This window comes from Panulirus ornatus, chromosome 12 (assembly GCF_036320965.1).
Source record: "Panulirus ornatus isolate Po-2019 chromosome 12, ASM3632096v1, whole genome shotgun sequence".
NCBI classification, from domain to species: Eukaryota; Metazoa; Arthropoda; class Malacostraca; order Decapoda; family Palinuridae; genus Panulirus; species Panulirus ornatus.
Window position 1 is genome coordinate 62,442,584 of NC_092235.1, and position 25,000 is coordinate 62,467,583.

The 25,000-nt window shown below is 41.1% G+C and overlaps 1 protein-coding gene across 1 annotated transcript in view; it reads right to left on the minus strand.

Moving 5' to 3' along the window:
• The window catches only part of LOC139752121 (ecdysone-induced protein 78C-like), a 363,134-nt gene that overhangs the window by 159,713 nt on the left and 178,421 nt on the right, over positions 1–25,000 (minus strand). Inside the window, exon 3 of the mRNA XM_071668038.1 lies at positions 12,810–12,922. Within this exon, the coding sequence (XP_071524139.1) occupies positions 12,810–12,922 (113 nt within the window). The remainder of the gene's footprint in view (positions 1–12,809; positions 12,923–25,000) is intronic.

Genomic DNA, 25,000 nt, shown 5'->3' on the forward strand with positions numbered 1-25,000 from the left:
ACCAGCGCGACGGTCCTGTCTACGACCACTTTCTGTCCGTCACACGAACCCCCTTTCGTCTTCTCAAAGCCAACACCAACACCAACACCACCACGTCAGCAATCCCACTGTCCTCGCCGATCACCAGTTTACCACCACCATCATCCTGGTGCCGCCCCCCCCCCCCCCCCCACACCACTACCACCACCAGTCTGACAACGAGATCCACCTTACCAACACCTGCCTGACGGTGGTGGTAGCTTGCTTTGCCAATCCCTCGTGCCTGCCACTAGCATGGCGCCTGTCATCATCTCCCGCCTCACAGCACCACACACTATTTTATATTTTTTTTTTCCCCCCCCCGAACACCTGCCCGTCTAGTTGTCAAAACGGTCGACGCCGCAAGCCCTGCCAACATCACACGTCTCACAACATCTCCGGCTTGCGTGACACCGTCAGCCTGCCAACATCATTAGCTCGGCAGTGCTTAACGCCCAGCCAGAATCGACGGTCTGCCAACCACCCCATTTGCTCGCCCGCACCAACAGCTTCGCCAACGGCGGCTCTTATGCTTCCAACACTGCCAACCGTCCAGCACCTCCTAGGGCCAAGAGCACCACGGCCCATTCCAACACCATCAGCCTATGCCACCACGCCGCCCCACCCTCTGACACCACCAACGTACTATCACTACGAAGCCGAGTCCGTCAGTGCCATCCCATAAGCATTAACAACATGTCGATAGTGGTAGCCTGCCAACAACGAAAGCTCAAGCTTCCAACACTTGATTACCCACCGTGAGTACGGGTCTGACAACATTACCAGGCCCTTGACACACACACAAACACACACACACACACACACACACACACACACACACACACACACACACACACACACACACACATGCACACACACACACACACACACACACACACACACACACACACACACACACACACACACACATGCACACACACACGCACACACACACACACACACACACACACACACACACACACACACACACACATGCACACACACACACACACACACACACACACACACACACACACACACACACACATATAACGTCTTCTACATCTTGCCTACAATTACCACAATACTCGAAGCTTACAACCATTATCTTCAGTACCAGCTTATATCTGCAACACAGGAGGCCAGTGGTATTCGTCACATGACGAGGCCTTCAACCATCCCATTAACAACAGTTAACCGCCATCTCGAGACCCATACAGTCCTTTTCCCCCCACACCATCATTCTGAAAGACTACCAGTACCTAACCCACGAGACAACGATTTTACGATATCACACACTCAGCCAACTGCCAACACCCCACCCACACCACCCCTCCAAAAAAAACCTTACCAACAACGCGTGCCTGACAACAGTCGATCTACCGATGGTTTTAATACATTTTAATGCACCAGTAAATACTACAGCGTTTCCAAACAATGATTTCAGTGATTTGTATTAATCTAGCGAAAGCTGTAGAAAAATTCACCTCATATAAGTAACGAGAAAATTAATTGCAGTTTCCCCAATATATATATATATATATATATATATATATATATATATATATATATATATATATATATATATATAGATAGATATGTATGTATATACATGTGTATGGGGTGGGTTGGGCCATTTCTTTCGTCTGTTTCCTTGCGCTACCTCGCAAACGCGGGAGACAGCGACAAAGCAAAATAATGATAATAATAATAATAATAATAATATATAGATAGATAGATAGAAAGATAGATAGATAGATAAATAAATGGTAGCACTATGCCAGGTATTAAATAGCGAAGGAGTTGGCCATCTTCCTATGAATAGCATATATATACATCATTCCCATTTTCCGTGTCAAAAGCTAAAGCCGACATCAAATTAATTATGTAAATGAAAGAGAAATACTAAATTTCCAAGACTTTACAACGGCTGGGTTTTTTTTTTTTTTTTTTTTTTTAATACTCGATAATTGTGATGTATTGCATTTCACTAAATTACGAGCGATGTGCTCGTCTCACGCATTCATGACGATTTGTCTACACATTTCACTTGTTTATTGAGGGAATTTATGCCAAATTTCGAGCCTTGATTGACGACGAAGGCGATGACTTTAACAGTATCGATAACAACGCGATCATCTCGCCAGTACTACCAACATACATAGTTGTGATTGCAGTAGTAGTGACGTAATACTACTAACATACATACTTGTGATTGCAGTAGTAGTAACGTAATACTACTAACATACATAGTTGTGATTGCAGTAGTAGTAACGTAATACTACTAACATATAGATGTGATTGCAGTAGTAGTAACGTAATACTACTAACATACATACTTGTGATTGCAGTAGTAGTAACGTAATACTACTAACATACATACTTGTGATTGCAGTAGTAGTAACGTAATACTACTAACATATAGATGTGATTGCAGTAGTAGTAACGTAATACTACTAACATACATACCTGTGATTGCAGTAGTAGTAACGTAATACTACTAACATACATACTTGTGATTGCGGTAGTAGTAACGTAATACTACTAACATACATACTTGTGATTGCAGTAGTAGTAACGTAATACTACTAACATATAGATGTGATTGCAGTAGTAGTAACGTAATACTACTAACATACATAGTTGTGATTGCAGTAGTAGTGACGTAATACTACTAACATACATACCTGTGATTGCAGTAGTAGTAACGTAATACTACTAACATACATAGTTGTGATTGCAGTAGTAGTAACGTAATACTACTAACATACATACTTGTGATTGCAGTAGTAGTGACGTAATACTACTAACATATAGATGTGATTGCAGTAGTAGTAACGTAATACTACTAACATACATAGTTGTGATTGCAGTAGTAGTAACGCAATGATGATAATGATAGTATCACTCATAACGTAATGATAGTAATTACACCAATGAAATAAAAAAAGATATATTGAAGTGGTATTGTTCGTGTTCGCTGAGACAAAAGAAGCTTGGCGCTTTCTGGCTTATTCTCAGTGACATCTCGTTCTCTGGGTGTGCCAAGTGGCACAGGTTGGATTGTGTGTGTGTGTTTTGCTCGCGGTTGGTAATGCTGGAATAGATCGAGTGTGTGTGTGTGTGTGTGTGTGTGTGTGTGTGTGCTCGGGTGTGCCATTACTGGCACAGGGCGTCCAGCGTGTGACTGCAGTGTTACCGGGCTGCATTACGTGGAGATTTGGCTTGTAACGCGATGAAAAACGCTTCGTCTTAAAATCAATTAAGTCATATTTTCCCTTATTTCTTTGATATTTTTTTTAAGGCTTTTGTGATAATTCTGTTGGAATAGATATTCCTACTGCAGATATACAAGCCTTGCTTTTTTTTAAAAAGCCATGCAAGGCATAAATTGCATTGCTTTTTACAAGAAGAAACTGCGTAACAGTTTATGCAGAGAATATCTTGCACGTGGTTAGAATGTTCCAAGTTCTCGTACCCACAAGGACCAGACGCAGAGCGACAGTACATGTGGCCATCGACATGTCCTTGACAACTGGGGAAAAAAAAGTGTTATTTTTCAGTCCAGCCAACCATCATCTGTTTTCCCATCACCTTCCTGACTTGTGGCCATCGACATAGCCTGGACACCTGGAAAAAAAGTATTTTTCAGTCGGTTGTTCATAGCTTAGACGTCCTTAATGATGACCCCTGGTAGTTGATAGGCTTAAAAGCCCAAACAACGACCAACGAACGAACGAACCAGCCAGCCAACCATCCATCTGTTTTCCCATCACCTTCCTGACTTGTGGCCATCGACATAGCCTTGACACCTGGGAAAAAAAAAGTGTTATTTTTCAGTGGTTCGTTGATAACTTGGACGTCCTTAATGATGACCCCTGGTAGTTGATAGGGTTAAAAGCCCAAACGACCAGCGAACGACCGAACGAACCAGCCAGCCAACCATCCATCTGTTTTCCCATCACCTTCCTGACTCCAAAAAAAAAAAAGCTTACTAAAATGTCACATGACATTTGAATCAGTGAAATCCGTATGTATGTATGTATGTATGTCACTGGATTGAAGAGCAGCCATCAGCAGATAATGATCATTAAACCCGACTCTCCAACGTACGGCAAAGTACAGTGTACCGTCAAGGCTTTGCTTTATTTATGCAGCTCCACATTTCGAATTAACTTACTCTGTCTGGTAGGGATGTTACATAAAGGTTAACTATAAAGTTCGAGTAGTTACTCACAGAATGATCAATGACCGGGGTTATACGATAGTTTGAAACTGTTTAGGGTCGTCTCCATACCATTAGTTCCCGATTCATTTAATATTTCAAATGTATCGTAGTTAACGCTGTATTAACTACATTTTCTATGAGTTTTCTTCCCTTGAACAGCTTAAATGTTTATGTTGCTGGCCTTTTTTTTCTTTTTTTTTTTTTTCTAAGGCAGTATAGAAAAAAAGGTTTTGGCTTATTGTAATCTGAATTTTTTTTTTTCTATCAAAACTCTCACATTACAAGAATGATTATTGTTTATGTATGTGGAAAAAGACAATAAAATGTTCTCCCATAACCGAGTGGCGTTGAATGTTGACAGAGTGTTTACACAGCTCACTTTGACATTTGACTTTTCCCATATCAGAAAGCATTTCACGTGTGAATAAACACTTTTTTTTTTTTCCTGCGTACGTGTAAATTTGTCTTTAAAGATGCCATTTTCTTCAATGTACATCTCGCATTTATCCACCAAAACGATTGTCAAGTAGTTTCAGTTCGTTACTTTAGATGATGAACCGGTTGACTGAATATTGTAGATCACGTTGGATGGTGATGATAGTTGACGTTGCAAAGAGTGAGAAAAGAGCAATGTTTATGCAGTGGTGGTATGTTCGGCCCGGAAATTATCTTAAACACCGTAAGTAGTTAGGTTGTCAAAACCTGACGTTGACCTGAATCACCTTAAGGATAAATTGAGACTTGTGTTGAACAGATGATGATGATGATGATGATGATGACTTCGTGTGAGACAGTTGGGCCAGACCAGACGTCAAAGGTGGGCTGATGGCCATTTTTCATCTTGTAATCTGACGCTTAAAACTAACGTCTCTAAACCCTCATCCTGAGCACCTTCCCTTTCAATCCTCAACGCAGAGATGCGAGTCTTCGGTATGAACCATTGTGTGAAACAACTGAATCTTCAGTATGAACCATTGTGTAAAACAACTGAATCTTCAGAGTGAACTATTGTGTGAAACAATTGAATCTTCTACCAGGACCACGCGGATCCCTCAAATGAACCCTCCCATTCTAAGTCACTAGATCTTAAACTTCCATTTTCGCGTTTTTCATCCGATTTTCACTCAGGCCTTTAGCACACAGCATAACACGTAAGGTTGAGTCACCAATTGAGGAGAAACCTATGACCTATATATATATCCCGAATTGCGAACCGAACCATTGACGAAGCTTCGATCTGGAGCTCTCTTCAAAGTTTCGAGAGGAACGCGACCGTTTCATTCAGACGTGAGTGAGACCTTGATTGACTGACTGACTGACTGAAGCCCTATTCTTTGCCTTACACATTCACTTCGCGCAGTCACGGGGGGAAAACATGTAGTTCATTAAACAGGCTGAAGTCCACTAAAGAAAAGAGAAAGAAATAAATGATTCGAGGCCGTGGTAGAATCGTCAGTAACACAGTCACTGTTTTGTGTTCTTTTTCCATGTCTCTGTTAATGCGGTTATCACCTCCCCAAGCAGCAGTCACGGTAAAGAGTTCAAGTTTCGCAAGACGTCTCTTAAAAGTACAAATATAGATAAAGATAAGTTTAGAAGCGAAAGAAAAGTGAAATGAGTTTGTATTCCGGTGTTTTACGAAGGACGTGGAGCCATCAAGAACAAATGCCATGGTACGAACTTGGAGTAAACTAGCCTTTTATTGCCCAATTCTCGTATTTTTACTGTTGTCCACGGTTAATTTCCTTCTTCCGTTTTCTTTTATCTGAGCTCCTTTTACTCATTCCTGAGGAAAGATGATTGCAGCTGTGTTTGCTAAGTCGCAGAAGTAACAACACGGGAAATCAAATTCATTCTCTCGTGATTTGAGCAAAATACAATGGCTTATATTGAGAGTGTAGCCTTGTCATCCCACCACGGCAGAGGATTTCATTCTCTTTTTTTTTTTTCTCTTTTTTTTCGTTCTTTTAGGCCAAGAATAGCCTGCGTGCAGTGCTCTATCTGGCGAGGGCTATTATACGACTAACTCGCTACTTATAAGTTTGAATGTGGTTACTGTGTGTGTGTGTGTGTGTGTGTGTGTGTGTGTGTGTGTGTGTGTGTGTGTGTGTGTGTGCTGAGGGAGAGAGTTTTTACGTTCGTGTTGTTTCTCATGTTTTAGCTGTGAACATGTGTATTATATCTTCACTAATGTGTGTGTGTGTGTGTGTGTGTGTGTGTGTGTGTGTGTGTGTTGCTGAGGGAGAGAGTTTTTACGTTCGTGTTGTTTCTCATGTTTTAGCTGTGAACATGTGTATTATATCTTCACTAATGTGTGTGTGTGTGTGTGTGTGTGTGTGTGTGTGTGTGTGTGTGTGTGTGTGTGTGAAGATCGAACGGTAGCAGAATCAAGGCTTTTCAAGGTCAGATGTCTACACTTACCTTTTTTCCGATTCATCTTCAGTTTAGATTTCTCAATGGATCTGGAGGAGGGGCGTTTGTCCAGCCAGTCGTACAAAACTCGTGGAAAGACAGGAAGGCCGATACAGTCATTATCCTATTCAAGCGAACGCTCATTAACAGGTCGTAAGAAAAGAAAAAAAAAAGAATAGAAAATGGTTTAGTTTTCGACTGGCGACGATGCCTCTTAACACGAAAAGAAAACGTCGTTCCGCGTCGTATGAGTTGAAAGATATGCATATATTTCGCGGAATTCATGTTTCAAATGGTTATCAGTTAATGGTCATGATCTCCCGTCTTGAGCGAACATACTCTGTGGTTAGTTGACTGATCAGAAAGCTTTAGGACTGCCACCGTTAACGTCAAGTTTATTGCCACAATAGTTTTTTTTTTTTCACACTTGGTGTGATAGATGATTTTTTGACTTCGTACACGCTTACTGTATCCAAGAGTAATGGTAATGAATGGTGGAATACTGCATATGATAGTACGTGACAGCCATCTGAAATATATATGTTACTACGTTAGATTTTGTACAGAAAGTATATATGTATATATATATTTATATCTATATATCTATTCTTTATTTGTTTATTATACTTAGTGGCTGTCTCCCGTGTTAGCGGGATAGCGCAAGGAAACAGACGAAAGAATGGCCCAACCCACCCTCATACACATGTATATACATAAACGCCCACACACGCTCATATACATACCTATACACTTCAACGTATACATACATATACATACACAGACATTTACATATCTACACATGTACGTATTCATACTTGCTGCCTTCATCCATTACCGTCGCCACCCCGCCACACACGAAATGGCACCCCACTATCCCCGCGCGCGCGCGAGGTAGCTGTCATGTGTAATGCACCGAAACCACAGATCCCTTTCCACATCCAGGACCCACAAAACTTTCCATGGTTTACCCCAGACTCTTCACATTCCCTGGTTCAATCCACTGACAGCACGTCGACTCCGGTATACCACATCGTTCAAGTTCACTCTATTCCTTGCACGCCTTTCACCCTCCTGCATGTTCAGGCCCCGATCACTCAAGATCTTATTCACTCCATCCTTCCACCTCCAATTTGGTCTCCCACTTCTCCTCGTTCCCTCCACCTCTGACACATATATCCCCTTTGTCAATCTTTCTTCACTCATTATGGCTGTCAAAGCCATTGAACGTATTACTGACGCTGTGTGATTTGAGTGTTGTTCTCTATATGAGACCTGCCATTAATTCATCAGCAAACCTGATTTGTCTATTGGGAACGATTTTTATAAATAATTTAGAATTTATTCACACTGTGAATGACAGGTAACCATGGCGGCTTTCAATATCTTTCAGTTCGCTGTAATATGTAACTTTTTACAGTTTCTTGTCCATGATTAGTTGCCTTAGTGATCATTCATTGGGGACAATTCAAGCATATTGCTGGGTTTTACAGCAATCGTCTTCTAAGTAAGAGTCCCATGCACGTCAAATATAATATTACCAGAGGCCATCGAGAGGACAAACTGGTCCAGAGTCACTAACTTGATTTACTATAGTTTATCCTATAACTTAATTTACTATAGTTTATCCTCTAACTTAATTTACTAAAGTTTATCCTATTACTTAATTTACTATAGTTTATCCTATAACTTAATATAGTATAGGTTATCCTCTAACGTAATTTATTATAGTTTATCCTGTAACGTAATTTATTATAGTTTATCCTCTAACGTAATCTATTATAGTTTAACCTCTAACTTGATTTACTATAGTTTATCCTCTAATTGATTTACTATAGTTTATCCTCTAACTTAATTTACTATAGTTTATCCTATAACTTAATTTACTGCAGTTTATCCTATAACGTAATTTACTATATTATATCCTCTAACTTAATTTACTATAGTTTATCCTTGAGACCTGTAAATGATTTATTGTTGCTGAGGCCCGATTGATCTGCTATTTCCTGCACACTAAAAATAACTTTCTCATTACCATGATAAACAACTCATAAAATTTTTAATACTCTACATGGAAACTTGAGAGTATAATTTTCTTCCACATATTGTACGAAGTTGAAAGATCTTTACAATAATCATATTCTTTGAATGAATGCGTAAATATGGAACACGGTTAAGAAAGATATTAAACCACAATTACAGTGAAAAATTTAAAAGATAATGAATTAGTGTTCGCTTCATATGATTGAAAATGTCATCTCTTTTACGAGATTTACTCTTTTAATTTTTTGTTTTTTTTCAGCGAGAACAAAATTCTCTTTTCACTCGCTACGCAGTGTCATGGATTCCTGAATGAATCACTGATTGTAATCCAATTTTGTTTGCTAAAGGTAAACAGTTATAATCTAACGACCGTATAATATCTATAAACACATCATCCCCAGCGAACAGCTACGTGTTAATTGCATTACGACTGTCAATAGAAAATATTACTTTGACCGTAACTTAATCCCCATTTTCTACCTGTAAGCACTACTAATGAAATCCCCCCCCCCCCCCCTCCTATCCTTTTACATTTGTCCCACCTAAATAGAAAACGCTATAGACAATGGACTCATTTTGATCAAACGTCAAAAACTGACAGCTATAATCCATTAAATATGAGAACACAAATGTTATGAGTCAACACAAATCATAAGTTTATAAGTGTTAAAAAAGTGTCAACACAAATAATAAGTTTATAATTGTTAAAAGTGAGTCTCCACACCCGTTACATGGGCAGTGGTGAACACATCCCTCAGACAGGTGTATATGGATGGGAGTCTAACCGATGACGCTAAGTTGCTTACACTCGTCTGCATACCGTGCCGTCGCGTTAGGGAGGAAACTGAATAAAGAAGCCGTGGCGTCGAAATGGGATTTCAGAAGGTGTAAGTTCAAGGCTTATTTGATACGCGGACTGTGTTTGGTGTACGAACACAGGAGAATGTGTCCCATTCCTCGCGGAATAAGTCGCGGTCAAGCAGTTGTTGAAGACTGTGTGTGTGTGTGTGTGTATGTGTCATTCCAGACGAAAGTATTCTTCTAGATTATGAGAGGATAACGTATGTCACGTGCCTTCGTTCACTAACAGAAAACGCAAAGCGACCTTAATTGTAATCTACTCCAGAGAATTGGAACGTACCCTGTGCCAGACCGAAACTAACTAATGCCACACCTACCAGATCGATAGGTTATAAAACAGCCAAGTATACCCCAGTCCTGACCGAGGCAAACTGTCGAATGACCCTAAGTAACTGCTCACTGTTACCCCGGGTTCCAGTGAAGTTCTCAAAGTTGACTACGAAGTAGTGGTAGTATTAGTAGCAGTGGTATCAGAATGATTTGTTGGGTTTAACGACCAGCGACCTGTAAGTAAGGTCGTTAGGCCTGCAATCCTCTTTGATTTTTGACTGTGTAAAGACGCTACATAATAATTACATCAACACCTATCAGAATGATCGCATCGGCCAAGGGATGTACATGTGTTAAAGCAGCCAAAAAAGATTTCACTTGAAATGGATATGTAATAAAGGTTTTAGAAAATACAGGGGCGTAATTTATTGATGTCAAAGCTTATCACGAAGTATCATCAAATTTGACTAATTACCAAAAAAAAAAAAAGAAAATAAAAATCCAAGGAATACTGCGGTCGTATCATTTGTGTAAATAGAAAATATAGATGTATGCGTTGGAAAAATCTCATCCCGTCACGGATGATAAAATGGTTTATATCATTCTAGATAGGACGTATATGGCCCGTATGCAATCTGGGGTCTCGACCTGAACCGTTCCTTTGATGGGATATATATCGACCATAAATGTTACCAGCATAATAGCAAGTATCAGAATATAAGTATTTGAAATGTCTTTTTTTTTTTGATACTATTATTTTTGTATACTATTATTATACGGGACATTTTTGAAGTAAACATGTGCGGTCTCGGCATTCCATAAATGTTTCCAGCATAAAAGCAAGTATCAGAATATAGGTATTTGAAATGTCTTTTTTTTTTATAATATTTTTTACACTATTATTATATGAGCCATCTCTGGAGTGAACGTGTGCGTTCTAAGGATTCATTTGCGCCTCTGAAAATGGAATTGAAGTCTCTTCATTTGGAGATTATGTGATAGTACTTTAGGTTTAAATGGCCTAAAGCACGAATTAACCAAACCACCCAAGTATTAATCGTACCGTACCAGGCGCTACCTCGCTGACCCGGGAAATGGTGATCAAGAATGGTAGAGGGGACGGGGGGAGGGGTGTTTGATGGAAATGTAATCATGAATATTTAACTTGGGTACAACGACATCTCGCTTCATGACCAATAGGCAGTCGGTCGCCAATAGATCCAAACAAACATACAATGGATCTTACAACATACGATAGACCTAACAACATACAATAGACCTAACAACATACAATAGACCTAACAACATACAATAGATCTAACAACATACAATATATCTAACAATATGTGATAGATCTAACAATATACATAACTAATCTTTTCCATACACACACTTCGGTCGTTCGAAGCTGAAGGCTATACTTCAGAGTGTGATGAGCAAGCCCCGTGGAGGATAGCTGTGTGATGTACACTACCAGCAGCAGCAGCAGAGAGAGCTTCAAAATAACCTTTCAAACCACAAACTTAAGAATTTCACGATGGTATTTCGCGGTACGGAGGCCTGGTTTAGGATCATTCAGTCGATAACCACCAGATGGAACCACTTGCCTTCACGCCACAACAAACTGTTTTTCGATTGTGGAACGAGAGGCTTTTTTTTTTTTTTTTTTGGATGTTCCTCCAGTGGAACGAACTGCCATCGACTTCTGGTTGGGTCAATAAGCCAGAATCCGCCTCAGTCACGTAGGGGGAAAAAAAAAAGAAAATCGTTTCTCTGTAGATGAATGTACAGAAAACGAAGTCCGTTTTATTCAAAAGGTTACGTTTTCTTTTTTCGCAGCCTCGTATCGTTGAGACCAGATGACCTTAGAATGCCTCTTAAATCAAGCCTGAATTTCGTGTTCCAGTCCTCAACAGCATACAGCAATGAGCTCCATCACAGAATTATCGTCAGTGTGTGAGAGCGCGGGGCCACTTACCTCAGGGGGGAATCATTATCATCAAACTAGATCAGCCAGCGCTTCCTGGTTTGCTACATCAGGGGAAATGTAACATTCAACCCATGAATACGTGCGTGTGTTATACCTGGCCTGGAGTGGTTTGAGAAGAGCAAAGAAAGATGCAGCATTGCTGGATTAAAAGGCTTAACCTCCCCTCCCCTCAGTTGAGGAACGAACCAAATACACTTAAACTAGTATATATATATATATATATATATATATATATATATATATATATATATATATATATATATATATATATATATATATATATATATAAATATGTGAGAAGGTTAAGATGCAGCTACGTTCGACGAAGCGCCCATACCAGAGGCAGACGTTTGACAAAAACATACACTTGAACTGATGCCAAACACCGCATCGATAAAGAGAAAGACAGACTAACACATGAACTTTAACAAGAGCTAAAACCAGCATCAAAATTCAGAACCGACGTGCTGCTGAAAAGTAGAGCCCAACGCGTTTGTGGAGAACTAGAATCAAAGTCTCACCTGTGAAACGGGACCCGAAACATCTTATTAAACCTAAATGACGTAGTCAGAAAAGCACTTAAAACTAGGGATTGGGGGCCACCTTACATTATCACCAAACCCAGGGGCATGAAACTTCCACCAGTATTAGCGCCAGTACTGTCATTATTTCACAGGAAAAAAAAGGGGCCTAAAACTGGACTACTTACATTTCGAAGTAAATATATTGCATTAACATGTCAACCAGAGCATGAAGGAGAACCCGAAAAAGTGTCCAGAAAAGCAGTAAAGACAAATAATTTAAACGGCAACATTAATCATCCATCCATCTCATCATCACTCAACCCCAACTACATCACTTAAAAAAAAACCAATCGACCTTTTTCCCACCTCGCGCTATAAGACAAGCGAGTCGACGAGACGTGTCACTTACACTAGAAGACGCAAGTGCATTACGGATCAACACGCCGGAGACAACAGCAGTACTTACCCTGGAGTGAGGCTGGCGAACAGGATGAATTGTGGAGTTCGGAGTCGTCCAACGCCGGGCCCGGAGTAGGTGGCTGGCTGCCACACCCTGGGGACCCAGGCTCCTGCTTCACCCTGTGGGAGAGAGACACACACACAACAGTTAACGCGGGCGACACCAGCTGACTGACGCTTGCTTGTGTAGGTTTATATAGACCTTCGACTGGTAGGGTTGTTGAGGCTGTCAAAGTTAACTTGTAAATGACTAATCAGATAGCTTGGACACTACCATATACTGATCTTAATTACGAGAATATATATATATATATATATATATATATATATATATATATATATATATATATATATATATATATATATATATATATCATATAGATAGATAGACAGATAGATAGATAGCTAAAGATATATAGTGTTTCATACATTTTCGCCATTTCCCGCATTAGCGAGGTAGCGTCAAGAACAGACTGAGCCTTAGAGGGAAAATCCTCACTTGGCCCCCTTCTCTGCTCCTACCTTTGGAAAAGTAAAAACTGGGGGTAGGATAATCACCCCCCCCCCCTCCTTCCCTTTTAGTTGCTTTGTACAGGCAGGGAATACGTGGGAAGTATTCATTCTCCCCTATCCCCAGGGATAATACACACACACACACACACACACACACACACACACACACACACACATACACACACACTTATTCATATATATATATATATATATATATATATATATATATATATATATATATATATATATATATATATATAGTTATCATACTTTGTCGCTGTCTCCCGCGTTAGCGAGGTAGCGCAAGGAAAGAAACGAAAGAATGGCCCAACCCACCCACTTACAAATAAATATATATATATATATATATATATATATATATATATATATATATATATATGTATATATATATATATATATATATATATATATATATATATATATATATATATATATATATATATATATATTGCTTACATTTCGTTTCATAAATCATCCATAGCATATATTTTTTCATCTACATTAATCATTAAGTCACAAATGAAAAGCACCTCGTTATGTGTCAACAGAAAAAAAAAAAATTGGATATATTCAACAAAAGAAAACGACGAAGAATTATCTAAATGAAAACGTGAAGAAGCCCGGCTGTTATGAAGGAAACAATGAGCTTCAACAGGGCCGCAACCCCCCGGAAGATCTCGCACTCAAAAAGAGCCCTTATGGAGCCTGGCACTTAAGGAAGAAAGACTGTATGAAACCCGGGATGGTCACGAGGCCTTGTGCCGCGCGGATGTTAACATATTGATTCCCCTAAAAGCTCGTTTTCTTTCGCTGGTGCATTTGTGAGAATTCCATCAACATGGTGGTGGGTTGGGTGGTGTGAGGAGGGGTTTGTTTGCAGAGTTACATCATGGACGGTGCTCGTGCCTGCTGGGGGGTTGTAGCGAGTCGTGTATTCGTAACTGTAAGACAGTGTGGTCACTCCAGGCGAGGTTGCGACTCGTGGATTTGCTTCCGTTGGGTTCAGAAGCGGCTTCGCTTCTACCGAGGTCTCGATTCCCATCTCAGGGTGGAATGGATCGTAAATTCGTCGTTCGTGAAGTCTTTGCTTTGTACATGCTTTTTTTTTTTTTTTAATTTTTCAGCAGATTATGTAGGATTTCATGTTACCTTAAAATTTTTGAATGCATTGGCTATCGATGCTTATATATATATATATATATATATATATATATATATATATATATATATATATATATATATATATATATATATATATATATATAAGCATATATATATATATATATATATATATATATATATATATATATATATATATATATATATATATATATATGCAGATCCTTCACTTCACCGTGAAGAGCTATGTGCACAATCACCATTGGAAAGAGAAAATAAGAACAGTGAGTACTTTTGTTTATTACATCCTCAGACAGAGTTGGGGGAACTGAGTCTGAGGATAAATGTATATATATATATATATATATATATATATATATATATATATATATATATATATATATATAGACAAAGTAGGGATGAAAAGGAACATTCTTCTAATAATGTTTCAACAAAGCTATTATCATCAGGTGATTATAACAAATTAAATCCTAATACAGATTGCGAATGATATAGTGACATCCATGTTTTACTCAACTTAAAGGCGCACATTGCGCATTCCTTCCAGAATTTGATGGAGAAAAAACACGATGAGGAAAGGCACAGTAGCAGTGTGGAGAAAGTAAGGAAAGAAGTAGACAAAATGAAGGAAAGAGCAAGGTTAGGTTAGCTTAGGTTAGGTTTGGTAGATTAGGTTAGGTTTGGTTAGGTTAGGTTAGGTTTGGCTAGGTGCTGCCTACCAATACTCGTTTCTCACAGTGAGTCTGGTAGGTAACCAAAGGTTGGCTTATGTCAGTAGGTGCACACGTTCTGTTTTCTCTTCACTTCCGTACATGCCCAATGGCTGATCACATAACGAATAACTTATGGCATAACGAATATCTGATCACATAACGAATGAATTATTACATAACGAATAGATGATCACAGAACGAATAGCTGATCACATGACGAATATCTGATCATATAACGAATAACTGATTACATAACGAACATAACGAATAACTTATCACAACGAATAGCCTATCACATAACTGATAATTAATCACACAACGAATGACTTCACATAAAGATTATTAACTGATCCTAACGAATAATCGATCACAACGAATAACTGATCACATAACGAATAACTGATCACAAAACGAATAACTGCTCATATAACCAATGACTTATCACATAACCAACAACTAACTTCACAGAACCAATGACCAATCACAACGAAGAACTACATTACTAATAATTTATCACATAACCAATAACTTACATCACAATAACTGATCATATAACGAATAACTGACCCAGAACCTTAAAACCAGTCACACACTGGATGATGAAAACTTGTGAATTGTGGATTTTTCGAGTATAAATGTGTGAGGTGGGATGACTGCACGTTTGTGGACTTCGAAGCCAGCAGCCAACCCGTTGGGTGTGGCAGAAAGACAGCTGCTCGGGACAGTGGAGGGAAACTGGACAGCCACAGTATGGTGGCTCACTGCGCAACCCGATACTCGGGCGTGGGTAATGAGAGAGAGAGAGAGAGAGAGAGAGAGAGAGAGAGAGAGAGAGAGAGAGAGTTATTGGTGCAACTGAGCGTCATGGATTAATTTCAAAGAGAAAAACGAAGGCATTCCGACCGCAAAAAACTCTCTCAACATTTATATCGCCAACTGCCCACAGTCACATATTAGCAATGAAAGAAAACGCAAGAGTCGTCTCTTGTGTTGTGCGATGGAGAAAAGAACCCACAACCTCCTCCCCGCAAGGCTGTGAGCTTAGGGCCCGTCGACTCTGTGACAACAGATAGTCCGCCTAGTCCCATCTACATTGGACATACCAGCGGCAGGAGGAAAATCACAGCGCACCGCAAATAACCAAACAGGCCAAAATCCACGACGGCAAAGAAAACGAGGTATATAAACGCTCCTCTTTAATAAACGCAGCCATTACGTCGAACAGAAAACGGGGCTCTTACATGCTTCCGCTCTTGAACTGTTGGTTGGTAAAGGTAATAGATATATGATACAGACTCTACGATTGTCTTCTGTACTTGAAGAGTCACTGTATTTTACTCCCCTCTCCCCCAGCGCGGTGTTCGTCGGTGCTCTACGACATATACATCGCTCGTTTGGTTGATGTAAAACGCGTAGTTTGACGCCTGCTGCCTCCGGTGCACATTCTGGCTGGCTGGCTGGCTAGGGGGGGGGTGTGTGTTACATAAACAAAACATATATTGGTTTAAAGGGAGACGGGACGACTCACTCACTCCGGGGGGCGGTGGGCCAGGCCGCCCCCCACCTCCCCATCCGCCACCACAGAGAGCAGCAGCAGGAGGCATGGATGTGTAACTGTTTATAGATGCTGTATGCGGAAGTCATCAGGCGAGATATGTATTAATACATCTGGGAACTAACCGCCCCCCCCGTCCCCCCTTTTTTCATAAGGTGGGGGGGTGGTGTGTGTTGTGCTTCAGTCTGCCCGAGTGCATGTCTGTATTTCAGTTGGTTTTTGTGGTGTTACGTCAAAGGTGGTTTGGTGGTGACAGAGAGTGTCCGGTGTGTATAGAGGTTATACCGAGAAGAGAGAGAGAGAGAGAGAGAGAGAGAGAGAGAGAGAGAGAGAGAGAGAGAGAGAGAGAGAGAGAGAGAGAGAGGGGTCGTTCTTCAACGGGGCTGTTTCAACGTCGTTCAACGAACGCGCTCCTAAGGAGTCCATCCTGTCCCTCCTCCTGAATATAGCGCACAGGAGGTTCTGCATATATATATATATATATATATATATATATATATATATATATATATATATATATATATATATATATATATATATCCGCGGGATAGAGGAAAAGAATTCAAAAGCTTGAACATAAAACCCATACAGATAGAAAACTGTTTCAATACTGTTGCGATGCTCAGTGGCATCCAGCTCCGTTGAATATATTGAACTTTCAGCTGAGGAGAGAAGGCCAACATGCATCGAAATTGAATTGAAATAGACTCCGTCGATCAGTATATATATATATATATATATATATATATATATATATATATATATATATATATATATATATATATATATATATATTGGGAAGGATCACAATTTTGCGCGTGATCAAGATATTCCTATGAGTCCACGGGGAAAATGAAACACGATAAGTTCCCAAGTGCACTTTCGTGTAATGATCACATCATCAGGGGAGACACAAGAGAGAAATAAACCAGCCAGCTGATACACATCGAAGAGACGAAGCTAGGACGCCATTTGGTAAACATGTGATCAAATGGCGTCCTAGCTTCGTCTCTTCGATGTATATCAACTGACTGTTATATTTCTCTCGTGTGTCTCCCCTGATGATGTGATTATTACACGAAAGTGCACTTGGGAAGTTATCGTGTTTCATTTTCCCCGTGGACTCATAGGGGCTGGAAATCCTCCCCTCTCGTTTTTAATTTTCCAAAAGAAGGAACAGAGAAGGGGGCCAAGTGAGGATATTCCCTCAAAGGCTCAGTCCTCTGTTCTTAACGCTACCTCGCTAACGGGGAAAATGGCGAATAGTGTGAAAAAAAAGAATATATATATATATATATATATATATATATATATATATATATATATATATATATATATATATAGATAGATAGATAGATAGATAGATAGATAAAGTACCCTCTTTTATATAAAAACATTTCCATAGGTTTGCGTGCCAGTCAGACGTAACCCTCCGTGTTTATACGACATGCAAAACAGATTTTATGTACACTCAATAATTCATCGGACAATTATCCCCCCCCTGGCAATTTGCTTGTTTTATGCCTTCGTAACAAGGCTGGAGGATGCATAAACGCTGCTCCTCCAAACATTAATGGGGAAGCATGGGCTCAGATCTCACACATTTAATGGGGGAACCGCCTTAGCCTAGCAGGGAACGCCTAGCCTAGCCGCGTGTCGCGCGCGCATCGCCCCGTCTCGCCTTGGGTAATTTTCCGCGAAGCGCGCGCGCACACACACACACACAGACACACACCTACATATACACATATTTACTTCGCGACTGACGCTACTTCCGCCATCGATTTTCCCGTCGCGCTGTTTTATGTGTAGCGCAGTTCCGCGACTGTTGATTAGATCGCTATGTGATTGCTCTCCCCAACCACAAGTCTCGCCATGGCATTTAACCTTAAGTAAACCAATTATAGATGGCCCGGGTACCTTATGCTGGAGGCTTGAACTGCTGTATGTGTGTGTGTGTCTGCTTACACACACACACACACACACACACACACGTGTGTTCTTTCAGAGAACTTCATCGCGTTGATATATTTGTAATTAATGCCACAACTGAAATAAGATTTCATTACATTAAATGTAATCATTAATCACTTAACTAATCAAGAGGATTAGTGCCTTTTTCATTCTTATCGTTTATATATATATATATATATATATATATATATATATATATATATATATATATATATATATATATATATTTTTTTTTTATACTCTGTCGCCGTCTCCCGCGTTTGCGAGGTAGCGCAAGGAAACAGACGAAAGAAATGGCCCAACCCCCCCCCCCCATACACATGTACATACACACGTCCACACACGCAAATATACATACCTACACAGCTTTCCATGATTTACCCCAGACGCTTCACATGCCCTGATTCAATCCACTGACAGCACGTCAACCCCTGTATACCACATGACTCCAATTCACTCTATTTCTTGCCCTCCTTTCACCCTCCTGCATGTTCAGGCCCCGATCACACAAAATCTTTTTCACTCCATCTTTCCACCTCCAATTTGGTCTCCCTCTTCTCCTCGTTCCCTCCACCTCCGACACATATATCCTCTTGGTCAATCTCTCCTCACTCATTCTCTCCATGTGCCCAAACCATTTCAAAACACCCTCTTCTGCTCTCTCAACCACGCTCTTTTTATTTCCACACATCTCTCTTACCCTTACGTTACTTACTCGATCAAACCACCTCACACCACACATTGTCCTCAAACATCTCATTTCCAGCACATCCATCCTCCTGCGCACATCTCTATCCATAGCCCACGCCTCGCAACCATACAACATTGTTGGAACCACTATTCCCTCAAACATACCCATTTTTGCTTTCCGAGATAATGTTCTCGACTTCCACACATTTTTCAAGGCTCCCAAAATTTTCGCCCCCTCCCCCACCCTATGATCCACTTCCGCTTCCATGGTTCCATCCGCTGACAGATCCACTCCCAGATATCTAAAACACTTCACTTCCTCCAGTTTTTCTCCATTCAAACTCACCTCCCAATTGACTTGACCCTCACCCCTACTGTACCTAATAACCTTGCTCTTATTCACATTTACTCTCAACTTTCTTCTTCCACACACTTTACCAAACTCAGTCACCAGCTTCTGCAGTTTCTCACATGAATCAGCCACCAGCGCTGTATCATCAGCGAACAATAACTGACTCACTTCCCAAGCTCTCTCATCCCCAACAGACTTCATACTTGCCCCTCTTTCCAGGACTCTTGCATTTACCTCCCTTACAACCCCATCCATAAACAAATTAAACAACCATGGAGACATCACACACCCCTGCCGCAAACCTACATTCACTGAGAACCAATCACTTTCCTCTCTTCCTACACGTACACATGCCTTACATCCTCGATAAAAACTTTTCACTGCTTCTAACAACTTGCCTCCCACACCATATATTCTTAATACCTTCCACAGAGCATCTCTATCAACTCTATCATATGCCTTCTCCAGATCCATAAATGCTACATACAAATCCATTTGCTTTTCTAAGTATGTATATATATATATATATGTATATATATATATATATATATATATATATATATATATATATATATTATCCCTGGGGATAGGGGATTAAGAATACTTCTCACGTATTCCCTGCGTGTCGTAGAAGGCGACTAAAAGGGGAGGGAGCGGGGGGCTGGAAATCCTCCCCTCTCTTTTTTTTTTTTTTTCCAAAAGAAGGAACAGAGGGGGCCAGGTGAGGATATTCCAAAAAAGGCCCAGTCCTCTGTTCCTAACGCTACCTCGCTAACGCGGGAAATGGCGAATAGTTTAAAAGAAAAGAAAGATATATATATATATATATATATATATATATATATATATATATATATATATATATATATATCAGATTCATATTCAGCAAGACTAGCAAACCGTGTGTTAGTAATCGATTTTCATACGGGGTTCGAACCAACGTCCAGCCATTCCACTTGCGACCATCTTACCAAGAAGTGTTTTACGGACAGGTTGAGAGTGTGTGTGTGTGTGTGTGTGTGTGTGTGTGTGTGTGCGTTGTTTCATATGTTAGTCTGACAACACTGGCAAATTTCATAGAGGGGAAATCAGCATAAATTCAGTTATTTTGTCTCCTGGTGGGGAAGCTCTGCTGAATTAACTCTGTAGAAAACGGCATACGACACGAGCACTTCATCATGTTCTACAGGAAAAAAAAAAAAGAGAAGTATATTTACATAAATAGATCAGCAGTTCACTGGAGAACGCTAAGTATATCATTTTCTTTCCGTCGACACAAAACGGAGAGTGTTGTGTGATGAAAGGTCAAGAGATGATGGGGGGGGGGGGGGGGGGGGGGGACTTATGTAGAACTCTCTCTTTCTCTCCCTTACTGCATAAATAGGTCATTCCAAATAGGTCATTGCACACAACACGAGGGTATGTATGGATCCACCCCACCCCCCCCATCCCCATTTAGACAGACGGGTAATGACCGAGAATAATAAAGTGGTAGTTAATGCTTCAGCCGACGACTGGGACGAGAGACAAGCGAGTCCAGGGAAAAAGAGTGAGAGAAAAAGGGAAACGTTTTATTACCTCAGGATAGACTTCAGACACAAGGATCACTTAATACTCTGTTGTACCTACTCTTTGTGTTTTATATATATATATATATATATATATATATATATATATATATATATATATATATATATATATACTATTCGCCATTTCACGGGTTAGCGAGGTAGCATTAAGAACAGAGGACTGAGCCAAGGAGGGAAAATCCTCACTTGGCCCCCTTCTCTGTTCTTGAGAATTCAAGACTTCTTTCATCCACTTCCATTTGTATGGAATGTTCTCTGAAGAGCTGGCAAGACCTTCATTTTGCGTCCAGGACACCTCGTTCACCCTCCAGGATCTTGAAGACATAGGGTTGTGAATTTTACGATTCCCCACATGAGGCGAGCCACCTCTGACACGCAATTGTTGCATTTCATAAGGCGATTCTGGTCCTAATCCCTCGTCGACCGAAGGGCTGTTGAGTATCACACGATGGGGCTCTGATAAGCTCCCTTCGTCCTGACAGAACCATTAAAGCTGGATGAATATTCTCCAGTCATCTGAGTACTGCACGATCGCCCTCATCAGATTAATCGATGGTTGATCCCGCAATTGAGACGCCTCCAACTTACGCCCGAAGAGCTATTACGTATATGTTAACTGCCCCTAATGGGCTCGTATCGTCAATACATCGCCTCAGTGCTGAGGGTGGGTCGTCCATTGTGTGTGTGTGTGTATTGCATTCCGTCGACTGACAGAGAGAGAGAGAGGTTCCGTCTTAAACGGGTCCTTTTTTTTTTTGCTTAATACCTGCTCGCCATTTCCTGCCGTAGCAAGGTGAGCGTCGGGGGAGTAAAAACTCCTCGCTTGGCTTTGTCTTCTTCTGTTCCTGATGATAGCAAGTGATGATACAGGAGGGGAGGATTGCCAGCCTCGTGTGTACGTACGTCAGGTGCTTATAGATCCGTCGTGTCCAAAGGAGAGGATGAACGACTGGGGTTGACTGTGAGTCAGCTTACAGTGCACGTAAGCTGGAAGCTTTTCCCTTTTTCTTCAGGGGGGTAGGTCTTAATTTTACGGTGATATAGACGTGCCGTGCAGAGCTTAAGTACAAAGCTTGAGTCTGTGTTGACCGTTAATTCTCCAATGATAAGCTTCCTCGTTAACTGTGGCACTGATGGTGTTAACTGTTATCCCCGCTTGTTCTAACCGCCTATAATAGTGCTTGGCGTGTTGATAATTAGTGGTCCAATCCCGAGCTAGAAAGGTGGTAGAAAACGGTAGATTCTACTTTTTTAAACAGTAACTTTTATAATGATAAATTTCATGCAGGTGAAGGGCGCCTGCAATAAGGAAGGCTGAGCATATATATATATATATATATATATATATATATATATATATATATATATATATATATATATATATATATATATATAATTTTGGAATATTTTCTGAGGACCGTTAATATTCAGCTGTTGGGTGGTATGAACCTGATCACAGGCCTTGTTTTAGTTACTCCTTGAACTACATACGCTTCAAGTACAAGAATACCTGAGAGTCTCAAGGGAAGGGGAGAGTGTGTGCTCAAGTGTATGAGGAAGAGTCTCAAATTAGTTTGAAGTATTAACTTGAAGAGGCTCAAGCCACCGAAGGACCTGCTGTACCTCGGGATACTTTTTTTTATATAGAAATTCTATAGTCGGAAGACCGTTCCTCCGGAGCGAATAACGAGTCAAAGAAGAAGCTTCGTCCAGAGAGGAGGAGGAGGAGCAGGACGACTAGTTCGCGCGTTAAGGAGAGCCATGGAGTTTGTAGGTTGCCCGGCAACGAGTGAATGCACAGCGTGTACACTGAGTGAGTTGAGTGGGGGTAAAGCTCCGCTTGAGATGTGATAGATCGAGAAACGCTGGGCAGAGCCAGGCAGGCGAGGCTAAGATGGTTGTAGTGTTGTTCTCTGGCAATGATTCGGCGGCGGTTCATGACACATCTCCGAACCCGCGACTCACATCCGAAGCCGTTTCGGCTCACGGTCGCGGCGCGAAGATGGATTTGGTTCAGTGCTGATAATTTCGGGCAGTTGTTCAATACCACTCCACCAACCAGCTTACCAACTGTATGCTCTTAAAACTCCTCCGTTCCTCAGAGATTCTATGAGCTCTGGTGAGGCGTGATTGTGGGGAGGCGGTAGGCGAATACTGAGAGAGCTGTGGTCGTGAGCGGGCCCGAGACTCCGAAGCGTTGCTCGGTCGGGGGGTCGTCATCATCCGTCAAACGGGTCTCTTGGTCCCAACTAATTACCGTGAAGCCAGAGCGAAGGTCTTTTGGTCGAAGTCAGAGCGAAGGTCTTTTGGTCGAAGCCAGAGCGAAGGTCTTTTGGTCGAAGCCAGAGCGAAGGTCTTATGGTCGAAGCCAGAGCGAAGGTCTTTTGGTCGAAGCCAGAGCGAAGGTCTTTTTGGTCCGCCTCGTCTCCGCCCGGTGACGAAGACCAGAAGGCTTGAAGCGAGAGGAATATGTGTCAGCCCATTCAGAGAGGGAGGTAAGTAAGGTTTTTTCGGCCCCGTTCGTCAGTAGAGCACGGGAGGTCAGTTGATTATTTCTTGACTGCTTGTAAGTATCCGGGGCGGTTTTTGTACCCACCCAGGCCAACGGTGGCCATAACAGCTTGTGTGCGGCCGGGGATCGAACTCAGGGGTCATTGCATTCTTACGCAGCAACGTTTTAACCTCGGCGAAGCATCGTCGAGTATAATGAGGGGGCGCGTGTCGGGCGGAGGGACCACGACTCACCTCCTCCTCCTCCTCCTCCTCCTCCTCCTCCTCCTCCCAGTTGGGGGGAGGGAGAGGGAGGGAGGAGGAGGAGGGAAAGATGTCGTGTGTTGTGTCCAGTCTGATTCTGGTGGCTGAGTCTCAACGCCCGCCGGTACGTCACATTCTTTGGCGTGTTCCTCTCAACGCGAATTCGTACACTCTCTCTCTCTCTCTCTCTCTCTCTCTCTCTCTCTCTCTCTCTCTCTCTCTCTCTCTCTCTCTCTCTCTCTCTCTCTCGCCGGTGCTACCCACCCGCCTGGGTGTCCATAGGATCAGTGACAGCCGTGCAGTCAGCCAGGACTTCAGTGGCTGTCAGATTTCATTCCTCTCTCGCCCTGCCTAGGAGTTGTCGGTTTCTTTCGGCCCACAGACGACACAGTGTCTCCCCCCCTCTCAGACATTAATTACCCTTGACAGCGGATGACCCACACGACGCGTTCTTCATAATTTTAGAATTTTCATGCGTTGGGTCCTACAAAGTTGGCCTGTCTCTCGTATATACACACACACACGTGAAACTTTCTTGATAGACAAGGGTGACTGGCGTAATGACTTATGTATCTATCCTCCATTTCCGTCAATGTCACAAGAAAATAAGATGAAAAAAAAAAAAATAGGGCCGTTTTGGTAATGTCTCCCGTGTTGTGATTCGTCCAGATGGTTAAGGACATTTTCAACGGAGTGTTTACGAACTCATTTCTTCGTAAAAGAATAATAATATCCACGAAAGAGGGAGACTTTACTTCGACCACGCTGTCCATTCTATGACAACGGAATAAAATGAATTATAGATAAATTATAAATTTGTTTAACAAGACTAGAATAATAGACTCTTCTAGATGGAGCTTAGAACGAACTCTTATTCGCATAACGAGAGTGTATATG